The 19,470-nt window shown below is 32.4% G+C and overlaps 1 protein-coding gene across 1 annotated transcript in view; it reads left to right on the top strand.

Annotated features, from left to right (window-relative positions):
- The window catches only part of LOC103274923 (MAM domain-containing glycosylphosphatidylinositol anchor protein 2), a 127,622-nt gene that overhangs the window by 100,029 nt on the left and 8,123 nt on the right, over positions 1-19,470 (top strand). The window contains exon 7 of the mRNA XM_008072340.2: positions 10,131-10,261. Coding sequence (XP_008070531.2) covers positions 10,131-10,261 — 131 coding nt within the window. The remainder of the gene's footprint in view (positions 1-10,130; positions 10,262-19,470) is intronic.

The raw sequence follows: 19,470 nt of genomic DNA, 5'->3' as shown, positions 1-19,470 counted from the left end.
GGCTGGCCACTGTTAAATTGTAAGCTCCTTGACAGCAGTAATTATGCGTTCTTTATATTTGACTCTCTGAAATAGCAATTACTCAATAGATTTTTGAGTAAAGTATCCAACTAGATACTTTAGCTTTGGGGTGTACCAGAACAATAACAAAACACACTATAAGTATGGAGTTTAGTTTGGAAATGAAAGGTAGTTTCATGAAGAACTTATAGGATGCAAAAAAAAAAATAGAAGTTAATTATAGACAACTGGAATTTTCATCTAAGTGCTATGGCAATTAAGCAAAAAGGAAAACAAAAGTGTCACATATTTTTAACAATTAATTCAAATAGAAATGTATGCTATAAAAATACCCTTGAGTACCATAATGGACACTATCTTCACTTAGTACTTTCAGAAAGATAAAAACATGTTCAAATAAAAATTTAATATATTGATAAGCCATAATACAAGAGAGAATAAAATTTGTGTTTTGAGTTGAAAAATTAAGGTCCAGATATGTCACCTCATGATGATCTAACTTAATGTAGAAATACAATTTAAAGAATATGAAATTGCTTTCTCATTATTTTTATCTTAATAAAATATTTCAGGTTATCTAAGCAAGAGTTCAGCAAGGATTGAATTACAGCTCTCCAACAGACAAATGTGCTGGAATTCAAAGATTTTAAACTAGTAACTTAGATGTTCTTATACAAGATAAAGAGAAAGCAAAGGTGACAATATATTACATGATTTTAAGAGTCTGACTTTTGTTCTCATTTGACTAAAGACCATATTTCTCCTGATTAGAGCTAAAAACATCAAGATTCTTGCTTATATTTTAAATATATTTCTGAAATGGGAAATCTGCTTACATATTGGGAATTTTTTTCTCCCTTGTAGTTAAACACCATATGAAAAAGAATGTTAAGATAAGAAGAGTCCATGACTTTATTCAACTCTGGTGTGTTCACGGCTTGACTGCCGTGTTTCTTAGTTTTGACCCTTTCCCCAAGGAAGTGAATCTCTTCTCTCTCTCTAATTTACTTTCTAAATAAACTATATTTTCTAATATTAGAAAAAGATAAAGAATTATTTTAGAGTCTTGATTACACTGATTCTAGAAAAATCTGAATGGAGTAAATGTGTAATTTTAAGATACTTGCATTCTAACAAATTCTCAAAATTAAATTCCTTGCATAAAACAACTTCCAGGTGGCTGAGGAAATAGATAAGGCAACTTAGTGTTCTCCATTTAGATATTAGGAAATGGCTACCAAATCGTAGATTGTTTGATAGTAGTTGATATTGTCACTCTTTCTATTAAGAATTAGTTGATGCTTTCAGTGAAATCTTGATTGTATTTAATACTGATAATGCCAATGCCGCCAATGTGCAAATAATGTTATAGGTGGAAGAGGTTCATTCAGTAGACTGCTTTGTTAAATGATATGTATTTTTAGAAGAAAGAGTTAGATAGAATCTAGCTATGACTAAGCTGGGCGCAGTGGCTCAAGCCTCTAGTTCCAGCACTTTGGGAGACTGAGGTGAGAGGATTGCCTAAACCCAGGGATTCAAGACCAGCCTGGGCAACTTGGTGAAACCTCGTCTCTTCAATAAATCAAAAAATTAGCTGGATGTGGTGGCATGCTCCTGTAGTTCCAGCTACTTGGAGACTGAAGCGGAAGGATCTTCTGAGCCCTGCAGGTTGAGGCTGCGATGGCCGTGAGCGTGCCACAGCACTCTAGCCTGGGTAACAGAGTGAGACTTCAACTCAAAAAAAAAAAAAAAGAATCTAGTTATGACTTATTACCATTTATAATGAAAATCTTATAAGATACTTGTCACAAATTTGTAAAATTATATGTAATCTCTAATGCATTTACCTTTTAAGAATTCAGTTTTGAACCACCAACTGTCGCAAAGCTTTTTTTAAAATTTAATTCTATTTAATTATTCATTGATGATGGTTCCTTAGGCAGTATATAATAAAAACTAGTATGTTTGAACAAAAGTGTCATGAACTGACAGAGAAATGTTTGCATTTCAAAATATACAAGTTTCATTTTTGGTCTAATTTATAGATAATATTTTACTAAAAGAATTAATGGTAAGCAAACAAATTAACTGCTTTTGTTTCTCACTCAGTGTACCAAACTTTTTAAACTAAGTCCATTGACAGTAAGAATTTATTGTGATGGGTAAATTTTACCCTTAGGTCTTGAGTTCACTCATTAATTTTCAATAGGATGAATTGCACATGATGCATGTCTAGTAGTAGTTAGTTCTACGAAGGATAATAGAGAAACACAGTAAAAGTTTCTTATCCATCAAATGGTTTGTTATCTATTTGAGGTCATAAATGACTATATACAATTAAAGTTAGAAAGATATACATCAAAATGTGTGACAGACCCATGGCATGGTGAACAAGGGAGAGAATACTGAGGACAGTAGGGTTGATATAAAAGTGTTTATAAACAAAAAGCATGCAAAGTGCCCTCCAAAAGAGGTAAGTAAGTAGGAAGTGGAGCACAAACGTTAAAGAACATGAACAATGGAGCCAAGACGTGGCAATGAAGAGCACTGTTCTTATGGGATAGTAGAGAGAGTAAAATAGAATCAAACAGGGAAAGGGTCTACAGAAAGGATCTGACATCTATCAGAGAAATAGAAAGGCTGATGAAAGCTATAATTTAGGAAAATATGTTGGACACAAATGTACAGATTCAACTGGAGACCAAAAGGCACGGAAATGACTGGAGAAAATAAACTGACACTTTTAATTTAAGATAGCATTGCAGTTATATGTTGAAAAAATAATATCAAGGAATGTGCACAGCTGTTTCTATTCAAGCAGAAAATAATGATTTTATAATTTCCCACTCTGCATGTGTATATAAAACAAGTGATGCTGACAATTACCTATCAATATACATAGATCGTGCCTAGAGCTAGATGATTTTGACACATTCTCATCTTTCATGAAGTGTGAAACCCAAATTAATGTCTATGTTATGACTGATTATAATAAAAATGTGATTTATATGTAAGCGATCTCCAGACCTTGGAATCAACCAAGTCACAAATTAATTCATGTGAATTTGGCAATTTCAAGAATTTGTTGAAAATACGTATGAACATTTTAGGAAATATACTTAAATTATAAGCAATTCATATTTGTAGTAGAATAATTAAAAGTAAAATTGCTAAGAACTTAAAATAAGAGAACTAAGTAATAGTAATAGTGAATATTATTTAAGAAGATTATAATTTATACAGTAGTGTGTACGAAATAATATTAAAATAAGAATCATAGTATTACAAAATATCATAAATAATCCCAGACTTTTGACCATTGCTCTTAAGAAAGCACGTAGTGATGAGCAAAGTCCACTTAGTTCTAGCACCTGACAGTTGAGAAGAGGTGATAAAATGATGAGAGTTAGGAAACCAAGGAAAAGAAAAAAAGACAGTCTGAGGTTTGCTTTGCTGCTTCAAACTTGTATCATAGAACTATATAGCACTTGAAAATCCTTGAGGATGATTAAATTCATACATTTTGGTATCTGATGCCTACTAAAGCATAAACACAATGTCTCTGAGGATTTAAAATTACTTTTAAGGGGTATTAACACAATCCATCATATTCACTTGGAATTTTTTCCCCCTGTAATGCTATAATAATGTGCTGAATCAGCTTTGCTGAATCTAACTTCTCTTGAATAGCTTTATTCTATTTCACAAGTACTAATTTTGTTGACCAAGATGACCTGACGTAAGTTTAAATATCTTTTGGCACTGATTTCTCTTTTATAAACATAAGAGCTGGAAACTCACTGGGAAAAAAGGTTTCAAAGTTATCTGTCCATCTGTTAATATTGCTTTTATCATCACCTCTAACATATACCCTTAAATAAATAGTCTGTATTTATTGATTGGAATAAGAAAATAATTATTAATATATACATAAGATATATTTTTTTAAGTTTTTCAACTGGTTATTCCTCGTGTCTTTTTTTTGTAAAACAAATAATAATTGTCTTTTAAAATAAAATTTAGATACAGTTGAATATAGCTCATTCAGTCTGTTCAAAAACCTAATGAGAACTCTGGGATAATTCAGAGCTGGCACCTAGGTAAAATATTTTTATATATTATGTATTCAACAAACATAAATTGAAATAAGTTTTAATTTATATTACATATGTAGAAATAAAATATTAAGTAAGAAATATAAATACAACACAGGAAAAGTGGATTTTCTCTTAGAATCAAACTGTTCAAAACTGGCACAATACCTTATTATATGAAATAATAATGATAAGTGATACATTACTTTAAGTGAATTCTGAAAGACATATAGTATGCCCTATTCTGTTAACAAACTACAATAGGTTTAAAAGTGTATTGTTTTATTAATTTTTTTGAAAGTCAATTTATTGATTTGACAACTGGATCTATTTCTGGCAATTAAATAAAAACAAAAAGTCATACTACCCAAGAAAAAACAAACAAACAAAAACTCTGTATAAACTGGTACAAAAGAAGCCCCAGAAGTCGTTTGGTGAAAAATGCCACAGGATTACTTTCTATTAATTAAGAATAAATAAAGAAAAAGAAAATGAAGAGAGAGGAAGAAAATAATAAGGCTCCAATGAAGATTCCACAAAATAAAAAGGGCTAACATGGCACATAGTAGAAGCATACACTGTTGAAAAAGGCTTACTAACTTACTTCAGGTGAAAGTAAAATGAATACAATTTATGCTTTATGTGTTCGATAAAACATATAAGAATATGAACTTTATGAAAAAAAGGTAAGATGATAGAATGATGAACCAAGGAAAAGAAGAAACTGGATAAAATGCAGAAATAAAACAGAACGCTATGAGATCAAAAAAGAATATTATATCATAAATAATTCAATAGCTGTATAAAGATGACATTAGGAACAAAAGAGCACAATCCGTGCTATGGAAAATAAAGCCAGTACTATGCAGGAAAAGTTTAAAATTATTTCTTACATTGAAGGGGAAAAAGGATAGAATAGGTTTTGAAGCAAAAAGTAAAAATGCAGCATTCAAAGATATAACAAAAAAATTAGAGAACTTTATAGATAAACCTACAAGTATTATCTCTAAATACAATACTAGCAAATTGAATCAACCCTATCATAAAATGTTAGTAAGTCTATTACCAAATAAAGTTTATTTCTATAATATAATTTTATTTCAATATTATGGAATGCATTAATATAATATATAACAGTATTAGAGAAATAGAAAAAATACCATTTGAATATCTTTATGGATAATAATAAATACAGGACTGATTTTGTCTGAGATATATGATTTACATATTTAATTTTAATTCTCACAAAAAGATTATGCTAGTTTCATCATTTACCTAATGAGGAATTTGAAGCAAAGAGAGATTAGAAACTAAGTCCAAGTCATCCAGCTGTGATATGAAGAATGCAGTTTTATTTTGCTTAAAAAGTGGACACTTAGCTGGGCTCGGTGGCTCAGCCTGTAATCCCGCACCTTTGGGAGGCTGAGGTGAGTGGATTGCCTGAGCCCGTGGGTTCGAGACCCGTCTGGGCAGTGAGACCTTATCTCTACAATAAATCAAAAAATCAGCCGGGCGTGGTAGCGCATGCCTGTAATTCCGGCTACTCGGAAGGTTGAGGTGGAAGGATTGCCGGAGCCCAGCAGGTCGAGGCTGCGGTGGCCGGGAGCGGCCACTGCACTCCAGTCTGGGCGACCGAGTGAGACTCCAACTCAAAAAAATAAAAAAGTGAACACTCATGTTCATGCACTTATATATAATATGAATATATGTGATCTTTGTGTAAAGAATAAAATTGCTCTAAAAATTTGAAGTAACCTATTTTATATAATATAACATACACCAAAATATTAAGGCTATCTCTGAGGGATTCAACTTAATGGTGATATTTTTATATTGTCTTTTCTGCTCTTCAGTAATCACATACAATATTTATACAAATATATATATACTATAACATATGAAAGGTTTTATATATATATATTTATATATATATACATTGCTAAGTACATGCATTAGCAATTGCTAATAATTTATCTGTAACATTTATCAAACTAAGAAAGTCTTAAAACCACAGAGTAAGAATTGGTACCAGATAAGTCCTGTTGCCTTAAACAACCATAAAAATGGGCAAAATATATTAGATAACTAAATATTTTTCGAAAGTTGACAAAAGGCAGGACAAGACTGAAATGCATGAGACAAAAGAAATGAATGAGGTGATCTCCATGATGTTTCAGTTCTCTGTCTGAGGACCATTTCTGACCTTGACACAGATCCCTAAAATTCAAGCAGAATATGAAGGTCTCACTGAGACAGGCAGGGAACGGGATTAGAGTGCTGTACAGGTGAAGTCGTAATTCTAATTTGTGGGTCAGCATAAGAAAAAGAATAAAGATATGCAGGGCTGAATCCAGCAGTTTCTATGGTTCCCCTCCGAGTCATTGCTGACGGATAAGCTGTACATGTACTAGACTTGAAGAACCTAAGATTTACTACCAAACTGTTATGGGATTAACAACACAATGGAGATGGGAGGTAAAGGAGTCTTAGAAAAAGAACAGTAAAGAATGTTGAAGTTTCAGCCATGTTAGAGTGAAGAGATCTCATAAAAGCCCCTGGCAACACACACACACACACACACACACACACACACACACACACACACACACACACGTACACACACACACATATACACACACACACACAACAGAGGGGTTTTCCCTTAGGAGTTAGGATCCCTGGAGAAACGTCATCTTTAGACCGTTCTTTAAAAAGCCTAAATGCAAGCCCCCGTAAGATCCATAGGTAAGACAGATTTGGAGGTTGAGGTTGATTCCCACAGAGTTAAAGAATTTAGGGCAACAATTTGGGCTTTTTATAGATCTGCATTAATAGTGTAAAATCAAGCCTATACAATTTCAGCATGATCAGTTAATTGAACAGTCTGCTGAAACAAAAGCCAACAACTTCCTGGGAAAGATTACAGCTCTAGACTCTCTATAATGTAATATCCCCAATGCCTGTTATTCACTGAAAGTCAGTAGATCTAAAAGGAAATTGAAAAATGTGAGTCACAGCTATAAACAATTCAACATCAGTGCATAAAAACCAAACCCAAGAAACTTAGACTTTGGACTTAGCAGAAAGAGACTTTAAAGAAGGAATTATAACTTTGTTCAATGAAATAAGACAAAATATGCTAAAAGAATAAAATATAATGTAGCCGCTTAATGAGAGAATATATAGAAAACTTTAGCAAATAAATACTACATAAAAAGACTAAATAAGAATTGTACTACAGAAAAAATAATTATACTACAAAGTACACAATAAATAAAATTTTAAAAATTCACTATATAGGTTTAACAAAAGACTGGAGACAGCAAAAAAAAAGTCAATTGACTTGAAGATATTGAAGAAAAATGAGCCATAGTGTCCTATGAGAGACTACTGAATTGCATAATAAGAAAATCATATTATGTACAAGGGAACAAAGATGAGTGCTAGCTCATTTCACATTAGAAATAATGGCATACGGAATATAATTGAACAGCATCTTTAAAATACTTAAAAAATAAATTGTCAGAATTTAAAACCTCACAAAAAGTATGAGTGAGCTGGGCTCGGTGGCTCAGCTTGTAATCCCGCACCTAGGGAGGCTGAGGTGAGTGGATTGCCTGAGCCCGCGGGTTCAAGACCCACCTGGGCAACTTGGTGAGACCTCATCTCTACATAATCAAAAAAAAAAAAAATCAGCCAGGCATGGTAGCACATGCCTGTAATTCCAGCTACTCGGAAGGCTGAGGCGAAAGGATCGCGGGAGCCCAGCAGGTCGAGGCTGCGGTGGCCAGGAGCCGCCACTGCACTCCAGTCTGGGCGACAGAGTGAGACTCCAACTCAAAATTAAAAAAAAGTATGAGTGAAATGAGAATATTTTTATATAAACAAATCAGAAAAAAATTGTTTCTAGTATCTCACTACCATAAAAAATGCTAAAAAGGTTGTCTTTCAGGCCACAGGGAAATGGTGCTAGATTATAACTCACAAACAGGTAAAAATGAGGACTTCCAGAAATAATAAGTGGAAATTAAAAAACTGTATTTTCTTTTTCCTTGTAATTTAATAAGTTATATCTGGCTTTTCAAAGATAATAACGCTTTCAGGTCAGGTTTATAATATAAACAAAAGTAGCACGTAAAATTGAGTAAAAAGGGGGGCAGATAAATGAATTTATACTGTTGTAAGATTGTTACATTTTTGGAGTGAAGAATAAAATATGAAGCATCAAGTATACAATGAAGAACAGTGTGAGGTGATAGTGGAACATGTGAAGGAGATATCAACTATGAGTTGTGAGTGTGAAAAAGCATAATATTGACTCTCATTAGACTCTGAAAAGTTATAAATGCCATTTGTTAGGTCTACAACAACCCCTGAAGCATACTAAAAAGAGATATAGTTAAGAAGTCAATAAAAGAAATAAATGGAAATCTGAAAACTATTTGATCAGTTGAAAAGAAAGAAAGGAAGTAAATGTGGAGAAAGAAAAACAGAAAAGACAAGTAAAAATTAACAAGATGGTATATTTAAATATAAATACATTAATAACTGCATAAATCTAAGTAAACGCTGAATTTAAGAAGACTAATACAAGCAATAACAGACAAATATCACAGACATTATGCTGAAGGAAAGTAAGCAGACACAAAAAGTATATATTATATAATTCCATTAATATGAGACTCTAGAAAAGACAAAAATCACTGATTAGTGACAGAATTCATATCAGTACCCAGACTAGGGACAGTGACTGGGAAGATGATTAACTACAAAAGAAAATAAGAGTACTGTGTGGATGTAAATGTTCTTATCTTGATTGAATGACACTTACATTGTAGTACACATTAGTCAAAAATTATTGACCTGACACTTAGAAATAATGAATTTTATTGCATGGAAATTATACCTCAATAAAGTTGATTTTTAAAAAAATTTACCTGTTAAAATATTGGTCACCTAATGATTATGATGTAGAACTTACACTTGCTGAGTCAAAATCTTGCCTCTGCTATTTTTTTTGCTGAATGTCATAGGACAAATTACCTAATCTCTCTAAATTTTCTCATCTGTAATGTGAGGATAATAAACGTAAGTACTTCATAGCTTGATTGAGTAATTAATTGCTCATCTGAAGTGTGTGATCAACATATATTTCATTGTATTTATATTGTTATAATATTTAAAGCACAGAAAACTATTGAAAGAGAGGTGTGAAATGTAAGATAAAATCTATCTTAATTTTGTCTTCCAATAATTCTTTTGGAAGAAAATGATGACTTGTGTAAAAATTAAATTGAAAAGAGGATGTTAAAGAATAAAGGACAACAAAATTAGGCTCATACTATGAGCAAGTCAGTCAGCACATGATTACATGCTATATTGCTACAGTGACAAATAACAAATGACCACAAAGTTTGTGGCTTAAAACAACACAAATCTATTCTCTTATAGTTCTGGAGAATAGAAATCTAAGGTAAGTATTATGATATCATAAAATCAACATATCAAGATATACCTATAGATTTTATAGGTAACTGAAAAATCAAGGTATCAGTAGAACTGTTTCTTTCAAAATCTAGGAGAGAAGTCATTTCCTTGTCTATTCTCGCTTCTTGAGACTTCCTGTATTCCTTGTGACACCTTCCACTATCTTCAAAAGTAGTCGTGTAACATCTTTTTCTCTAAAATGACCTTTCCTGTAAGAACTCTCCCTTTGCCTCTGTTTTATAAAGATCTATGTGATTGCTTTTAGATCCCCCATAATCTCCTCATTTTCAAATTCTTAACTTAATCAAGTCCCTTTTGTAATATCAGGTAATATTCACAGGTTCCAGGAACTAGAGGATGGTTATTTTAGGATCACATGTCATAAGAACAAGATGGGAGACTGGAGAAGACAAGACACTAGAGTGTTCAGAAATATTTCACTTTAAAAAATTTATAAGTGTTTGGACAAGAAAGAGCACACTTGAAGTGAAATCAGACATACAAAATGAAATTTCATTGTCATTGTAGGTGTCTTAAACGTTTATCTACGTTTGAAAGGGCAGACAACAATAGAGAATCCACTGTGGTCTTCTAGTGGGAATAAAGGACAACGCTGGAATGAGGCTCATGTTAATATATATCCAATTACTTCATTTCAGGTAAGAAAAGAGCAGTATTCTCTGCTAATTGATTGCTGGATATGACCATAACATTAAAAGTTGATCTTGAGAAATATTAAAACATGAGTATTCAGAAATTCTGTGATATGAGCATTAGAAAATCACATGATTAAGTTTTGCTTTAGTTCTAAGAGGGGTCTTATAAATGTCCTTCTTTGTTAATGAACACCTATCCAGTAATATGTTTGAATAATAGTCTATCAAAATTCAAATGATTGGCCTAGAGAAAATGTAATCTATTTCTATAGAATAACATGCTTATATTTTATTTTCTGAAGAAAAACAACACACGTTTCTATAATAATGGAACTGAGAAATCAATTCTCAATCTGTTTGAATTTTCCTTGATGGGATTATATATACATTTGGCAAAATGTGTCTTTTTGAGTTAATGCCATCTCAGTAATTTATCACTTTGATTATCAAAGTCAAATAACTTAAACATTATTTTTGTCTTTATATAGAAGAGAAGTCAAGCTTAGAGAGTTAGCTGTAGAGATATCTTAGAAATTTAAATACTGCAACAGTGTCCATCATTTCTAAGGACAATAGAGGATGAAACCATTTCAATAGATTTAATAATACATTTTTAATTATATATATTATATAAGCATATATAATTGAATATATGTGTATACCTGTATACCTGAATATTCTTATGTCTTAAAAAAATAGCAAACATCTTCAAAGTATATTACATGCAATATGTTCTATTGTTCTATGCCTTATTTTGAGAGATTCAAATCCATTTTATGACATTATACTTGTATTTAATGCTTTTTTTTTACTAATGATTTTTTGGAAGCATTTTATGGCATATTGTAAGACTATAGAAAATCAGAGACTGCTTCAACTATGTCAATTTTTAGTTGGTGGAATAACCTTTTCTTGTAATATAATCTATACAATTCTAATTGCTTTAGAGATTGCACTTCTAAATTGAACTAGGGTGATAAAATACAGACATTCACAATGGGAAAAAATAAGGTAGTAAAACTAGACAATTATTTGTAAATACATTAAAGATTGACTCCCATATAACTTTTGGAAAAGAAATGAATCGTTTTGTTTCTATGAAGAACAATACAATTGTGAAAAATGAATCTTTGGCAACATATCATTAAACTAAATTAAACTGGAAAGGTGGAATTCCAAAGCATTACTGATTTAAAAAAATAGCCCTAATAGTAAAATATCTATAGCTATATAGGCATTAAAGAGTCTCTCTTTCTAAAAAAAATTGTTATTCTTTCAGGCAAATTTTTAAAATAATAATAACACAAAATTTTATGTATATAGCTAGCTACCTAGATAGCTAGATTGTCTACTATCCTGCTCACACTTGTAATCCCAAGGACTTTCTGGAGGCTAAGGCAGGCAGGAGGACTGCTTAAGGCCAGAAGTTTGAGACCAACCTGGGCAGCATAGTGAGATCCTTTCTCTAATTTTAAAAAAATAACTAGATGCTGTGATTCCTGGCTGTAGTTCCAGTTCCTTGAGAAGCTGAAGTGGGAGGATCCCTTAAACCCAGGACTCCAAGACTGGAGTGAGCTATGACCATGCCACTGCATTCTAGCTTGAGCAACAAAAGCAAAACCCTATCTCTAAAAAGGAAATATATACATGTATATATAATACAGATTTAAGAAAATACTTGAATTAATGTTGCCTTTAAGATAATATTTTATTGGCATTTACATTCATTTAATAAGTATGTATTGAGTATCTTCAGGACAATCACTTATTACCATAGACAGTTCAAAAATACTTATTGCACTCCTACTGTATGCCAATCACATTGTTAGGCATGAAGATTTAAAAATGTGCTTACCTCAGATTGGTAGAAATACACATCTAAGCACATAAAATTATACCCAGCCATAATTACAGTAATAGAGATATACACAAGGTTCTATGAGCACATCTAACTACCAAGAAGAGTAGGGAGGAGAGCCAAGAAAAGTTTATAGTATGAAGTGAAAACTAAACTGAGGAGAAGGATTGAAAAGCAGAGAAAGGGTTATCATTCATATGCCAGCAAAGCTCAAGGTAAACCAAGTCATTAAGCTCACATAACACAGCGTTTTCCAAAGAAACAGAAAAATGTTTAACTGGAATTTGGTACACAAGAATGAAACAAAGACTGATTCCTTAAGGAACCTAAGGAGCATAAGCAATGGGAGTCATCAAAAGATTTTACTAAGGGGATGACATGGTATATCCTTCAAGTTGCTGGTTTTGTGGAAGAATGGCTCAAAGGAGTGAGGGATGGGGTTTGCACACCAGTTAGGACATCCTTGTAAAATCTACATAAAAGATGTTGAATGAACACACTAGGGAAGTGGTATAAAGAAAAGAGGATGATTTCAGGATATACTTAGATGTAAAAACTAGCAGAACATTTTTATATTTGGATTTGGGAAGTAGCCATGAATGGCGAATAATTTTCAAACTAGGAATTGCTGAGTAATGTTGGTGCTGCACATAATAAAAAGGGAAAAGAGACAAGCTTCAGGATGGATATGACTATTTCTACTTTGGACATGTTAATCCAAAATGTCTGTGGAGTGTTGTTTTTAAGATGCACAAAAGGATGTTGTTTATGTTGATCTGAAGTTTTGTGGGCTTATTGAGTCAGAAGATTGTATGTGCTACCTAAGACGGTGAAAGCCGATGATATTAACAACGAAAAGTATGTGTGTAAGCAGTGTTGAAAGGATGGATCCATGAAGAACACTAGCCAATCATTAAGATGAACTGTGGAAGAAAAGACCAGTCCTAAGCAGTTTATTTCAAAGTTAAAAAAAAAAGAAATATAGATGTTCACAAAATTTAAAGACGATGAAACTCAATTTGGAAAGTGGGTTGGGTGCAAGGGACTAGTCTTTAGGAGAAAATTGTAGCCGGGCTCGGTGGCTCAACCTGTAATCCTGCGCTATGGGAGGCTGAGGTGAGTGGATTGCCTGAGCTCGCGGGTTCGAGACCCACCTGGGCAACTTGGCGAGACCTCGTCTCTGCAATAAATCAAAAAATTTAGCCAGGTGTGGTAGCGCTTGCCTGTAGTTCCAGCTCCCTGGAAGGCTGAGGCCTCACGGAGGCAGAAGCTACATTTCATTAGTGGGTGCAGAGAGTGTCTACTCAGGATATTTGGACAAGGTAGTGAAGAAATTGGAAGAATTCCTATCTTAACTAAAATCGGTTCATTTCATAGAATGACATAAGGCAGATATTAAATTATTATAGGATTTTTCAATAGTTCTTATTTTCTATCATTTTATTTCACACTAGCAAAGTACAGATTTTGTATATTTTGTATTACATTGTTTTTGTTAGGGAATCTGTTTATTTATTCTGTATTCTACAAGGGAGAATCCTGAAGAGACTGTCACCATGAAGATAAGTAATGAGAGAGGTTTTTGTAGGGGAAAAAAAAGAAGAAGCCAATAGCCAGCTCCAAATTTGACACAGTCATATAGAAAAGAGTTGCTTGCCCATCTTAGCCCATTGCAGCTCTTTCCCAGAATTGTTGCTTAAAAGAAGGAACTTTAAGAAGTTAGTTTTTTGCTTCCAGGAAACATAAAGTCATTGCAAATTTAGACAAGAAAGTTTTTTAAGGTTCACTACAAATGACAACAGGATTTCTGCAGCCTCAGGGACTTCCATATTAAATTCATGAAAAGACACGGACAGGAATGAACAAAGGAGATATCCGAGAATGTTCAAATGAATAAAACTTGATTCATAAATTCCAGAGAACTTCTCTCTCTCTCTGTCTGCTGTACACAGCTATACAGCTCTTCTACTCATTCAAACCGGAAAATCAGACTGTGTTTGTATAATCGATGCTCAAGGAAGTTACCATTTTTGGTGCTCTTTTTACCTCTTAATAGAGCCATATTTTTCTCTGATATCAATTTTATTTCTCCTGAAGTTTACTGTTTTCTTTACTGTTTTCTTCTACTATGAGTTTGTTGAAGGTGAATCATTTTCATTGTCAGTAACTCTGAAAAAGTCTACTTCACTTTTATTTTTTGAAAGGTATTTTCTCTGAGTGTAGCATTCTGGTTTTTCCTTTTGGAACTTTGAAGATATTGTTCCATTGTCTACTTTTATTTTTTGGTTTCCAAGAATAAATTTGTGGATATGCTTATATTTACTCTTCTGTATGCAATGTGACTTTATTCTTTGACTCTTTTTATGATTTTTCTTATCATTTTTTTTTGAAATTTGATTATAATGAGCTTTGGTGCATTTTTTTTTAATTTTTCATGTGTTTGAGGTTCATTGAACTTCTTGGATCTGTAGATTTGTAGTTTTCATAAAATTTGAGGATTTCTGTCTCTTTCTTTAAGTCTTTCTGCTATTTCTTCACTCCTCTGAAGATTCTAATCACACATATAATTCCCTTGAAAATGTTACACAACTCATTTGATGACTTTGTCATTTTTTAAATTTGTGTTTTATTTTAGATAGTTTCTATTTGTCTTCATATTCACTAATAATTTCAGCAATGTCTGTTCTACTTGAAATACTATTCAATATATTTTTCATATCAACAGTGAGATTTTTTATCTTTATAAGGTTAATGTGAGTTTTTATTAGAAAATATTTTTATGTCTCTAATATTTTGAACATATGAAATCCAGTTACATTAAATGTTTTAACTCGTTATCTTTTAATGCTAACATCTATATCAATTCTTGGTTGGTTCCAATTGATTGATTATTTTTCTCTCACTATGGTCATCATTTTTCTTCTTCTTTGCAAGTCTGATAATTTGGGTGGGTGCCAGACATTGTGAATTTTACCTTGAGAGTTGCTGAATATTTTTGTTTTTCTGTAAATATCATTGAACTCTTTCAAGGAAGTAGTCTGAAACAGTCTGATCATTTTAGGTTTTGCTTTTAAGATGTTAAATGAAACTAGAACAGTGTTTAGTATAGGGGTAATTATTTATCACAACTGAAGCAAGAGTATTCTGAGTACTCTACCCAATGTCTCATGAATTATGAGGTTTTTTATTTCAGTGTGGTTGTTGAGAACATTCACCATTATCAGTCTGTGTAGGTATTGTTAACTCAAGTTTATCTCTGGTTCTTTGTCAGGTTTGGGTAGGTACCTCATTTAATGCCCTGATTGGTGCTTTTTTTGAATACTTTGCAGATCTCTCTCTCCCTCTCCCTCCCTCTCCTCCCTCCCTCCTTCCTTTCCTCCCTCTGTCTCTCAGCAACACTTTTACGATATTCTTCTCTGAATACTCTAGCTGCTTTGGTTTTCTCAGACTCTCAGCTCCATCTCCTCAGTTCCCTCAACTTGCACCATGGCTTATAAATTCAATATAGAGCAGTTATAGGACTCACCTTGTTTGATTCCCATCTCTACGGAGTTATTTGATGTCTAATATCCTGAACATTGTTGTTTCACATACTTTGTCTAGTTATTTGGTTGTTTCAGGTAGAAGAATAAATCTGGTTTCTGTTACTCTATTTTGAGTGGACAGAAATTAAAAAGGAAATATTTTAAATGGATTCATTTTAAGCTATTTAAATTACCAATGGAAAATGAAGAGAAATACAATAATATTTTGATTTTGATATCTATATTCTTTCATTTCCTATCACATTTCTGGGTTCATTGGCTAAGAACTCTCTTTTATTTTATTAATCCTGCTTGTTCAGGAAAATATGAAGCACAATCAAATCATCCGTGCAATGTTTTTTGTTTTGCTTTAGAATTTCTTATTGTTTCAAATTGTTTTACATAAAGTATTTTTTACTCAAAATTCATCTAATATTTGTGAAGCTTTCTCAGAAATGCTCTCTTTATTATATAATATCTACCAGAAAACATGATAAAAACAGTGATACAAATATATTACCATATAAATTAAGATGTGAGAGGTTTTAGTATCATTCAAATGTAGCTTTCTGGCATTTGAAAATGTATTTAATTCAAGTGGAAGTCATATCTCTTACATCTTGGGATTTTAAATGGGATATAAGTGACTTTGAGCTTCTGTTTCAGTAACACTTATGATGTTTTATTCCTTTGGAGTCACATGCCTTTAAATTAGTTTGTTCTGTAAGCCCTTTGAAAAACAATCACTTGCAGAGTCCTTTGTTTGAGGGTGTCCAATTAGTTTGCTTTGCTGAAAATAAAGTTATTGGGTAGTGGTTTTCAGGACAAATAGAAGTTTTATCCTACTGAAATTTCTTTTGGGGCTCTTATATTAGAATTAATTTAGTAGAATTAATTTAATCAGTGCTTGAAATGAAAATATATTTTGATGCATTTGGAAGGACTAGGGCAAAATTTTCAAAAACATTAAATTAATATCATGTTTGTTTTATATTGTTGCTTAATTTTTGCATCATATACAAAGAAAAATTTTTAGTGTTTATTTTAATGCTTTACTTACTTCATAGTGTATTCCAAATGTTTCCCAAAGTTAAAATATAGAGACATTATGAGACACAGAATACTTTTTAAATGTTCTTAGTTTAGGTAATAGTGATTCTACAGATTGTCCACTCTTACATCCTCACTTAAAAATTTGAAAATGGGTTTTGAGACAATTAAAATACAAATACTTAACACAGAATAGGGACTGGAAAAGAGATTATATTATTCTCATTATATCATGCTGCATTTATGTTCTAAGAATAATAATAATAAAAATATCGACTTCATTAGTAGACATTACATGCTTATGTAGTATATTTGACATTGTAAACTAAACTCCAGGTCAATTATGTAGATTTGATGATGGCTTCTGAATTAACCATGTAAAACATTTTCCAATTGTAGCTGACAATATGATCTATTTCTTTCTGTCTTTGCCAACAGCCAAAATCTCATGCTATTATTCCAGATTAGAAGCTTTAACTACCAATTAACATTTATCTAACAAATTGAATGGGTAGAGTCTTGTGAAGTTCAACTCACTGTTTATGGAATAGTTTCTCCAGGGAAATAGCCCAGACTACCCATTTGGTATATTAGGTTGTTTCTCTTCAAATTTCTTTTGTAATGGTTGCAGTTATTTGTTGAACCGTTAATAAAATAATGATAATATTAATAATGTTAATACCTATTTCAAATGTAATTACAACCTGAAGTTTTTCGAAGTGATATACACTGTCAGTTTTCAATCTATATTCTTAAGCTTTTGCATTGCCTTAGCAGTAATGATCAGAAGCGATCTGTCTTTTGTCAGAAAGAAAATATGTTGTAAACATTTGCAGATGGCGCCATTAACAATGATGTCAAATCACCAGAAGTACACTGTATCCTTTGATTCTTCCATCTACTTTTACTCATTAATGCCACATTTTTTCTTCTTTTCTTACTGAGAGATTACATCTGAGCACAAGTCTTAATAGCATCATCTATATCCCTATATTGACATGTATGTTCATATGTTTTAGAGCATTATAATGTATGTAAGAAAGTTTCAGTTGATGAATTGAAACAATTTTGTGTGGTATAAAATTAAACAGAAGTCCACATACTTTTAAAAAATTGCCATTTGAATTTATCCATCAAGAGTTAATTTTCTGTTTATGCAGTATTTCTTGTATATTAAGTTTGCTGAATTTCATACAAGCACTATGAAAACCTTTACCTTTTTTTTTATTGAGTTGGAGTCTCACTCTGTCGCCCAGACTGGAGTGCAGTGGTTGCTTCCAGTCACCGCAGCCTCGACCTGCTGGGCTCCGGCGATCCTTCAGCCTCAGCCTTCCAAGTAGCTGGAATTACAGGCATGCGCTACCACTTCCGGCTGATTTTTTGATTTATTGTAGAGATGAGGTCTCGCCGCCCAGGTGGGTCTCGAACCCACGGGTTCAGGCAATTCACTCACCTCAGCCTCCCAAAGGCGTGGGATTACAGGCTGAGCCACCGAGCCCGGCTAACTTTTACATTTTAAAGTTATCATTTTAATTATGGGAGACCATTCTAAATAATATTGGTCTGATAGTGTGGGAAGAATAAGTTTTGCATAATTTTAACCCTCTTTCAGAAAACCTAATCTTTCAACATTTTCTCCATGGATATCTAGATGCCCTAAATTCCTTCTTTAAGTCAATTAAACCAGTGTATTTCAGAAGTACTGAAGAGGAAAGAAATGTAGTTATGTCTCTGTAGTGTAATAGTAGTCAGAATCATGACGAAATGTCATACAAATATGGCATGTTTAAACTCTTTGAACTAGAGAGTCTTTCTTCTCAAAGTGAATATAATTCAGAATTTTTTTCATTGTCTAAAGATCACATCTTCCATGTTGAAATACATCATATTTTAATGGACTATTAGAGTTGTTCATCTTTATATTCCTGAAGGAGTTGTTTGTCAACAAAGATTTATTTTTACAAACACTTGAAAGTTTGGTTAAGACATATTCATTAAATTTAATACCAAAGCATTTCATTTCTGTAATCCACTATGTAGAAACAATACAAGAAAACATTCTCTCTCTAGATTTTAGTCTAGATGCCACTTATATGTCTATTGGAATCTATAAAGTTTAATTACAGTACTTCAAAGATAGAATTGTAGTAGAATTCAGAGCATGAGGCGAATAATGCGATATTTCTCTGTAAAAGTCAACCAGTTAAAAAGCAATCTATGTCTTCTCAATTGCATAACTACCATGGAAATTAAAAGGAAACAAACAAACATACTCTGAAGGGCATCCCTTTTTTTTCCTGTTCAAAAAAGACCCGGGAAGACTACCATTTCTCTGGCCTATTGGATTAGATCTCCTATCATCACAAAATTACTAATAAATATTAAAATCACTAATTATGACTGTAGCAAAAGTTTTATCATCAGAGATTATTTCTATCATAGCAGTAAATACTAATTTCCTGATTTATTTCCACACAATGTCTAAAACTCTTGCTATGCTCCCATAGAAAGAAATCAACTTGCTTTATTCAATGGTGAAATGTATTATCAATATTTGTAAAGGTAAATGTAAATGATAGATGTTCAAGTTAGCCATTTTTTATTACCGCACTATTCATCCATTTAATATCACAAGGGATGAAGTATCTGTATAAGGGAATGTTCTAGGCATAGTCAGCCTCTGAACATACGTCCATATGATATTTGTTGATTTATATTTTTGCTGTTTAGCCAACTACACACTTACACTCAACATATTGCCAGCAGGCAGGCAGCACATA

Source organism: Carlito syrichta, unplaced genomic scaffold (assembly GCF_000164805.1).
Source record: "Carlito syrichta isolate Samal-C Ts95f unplaced genomic scaffold, Tarsius_syrichta-2.0.1 Scaffold315131, whole genome shotgun sequence".
NCBI lineage: Eukaryota > Metazoa > Chordata > Mammalia > Primates > Tarsiidae > Carlito > Carlito syrichta.
The sequence above is the reverse complement of the archived record's forward strand: the minus strand, read 5'-3'. Positions and strand labels throughout refer to the sequence as shown.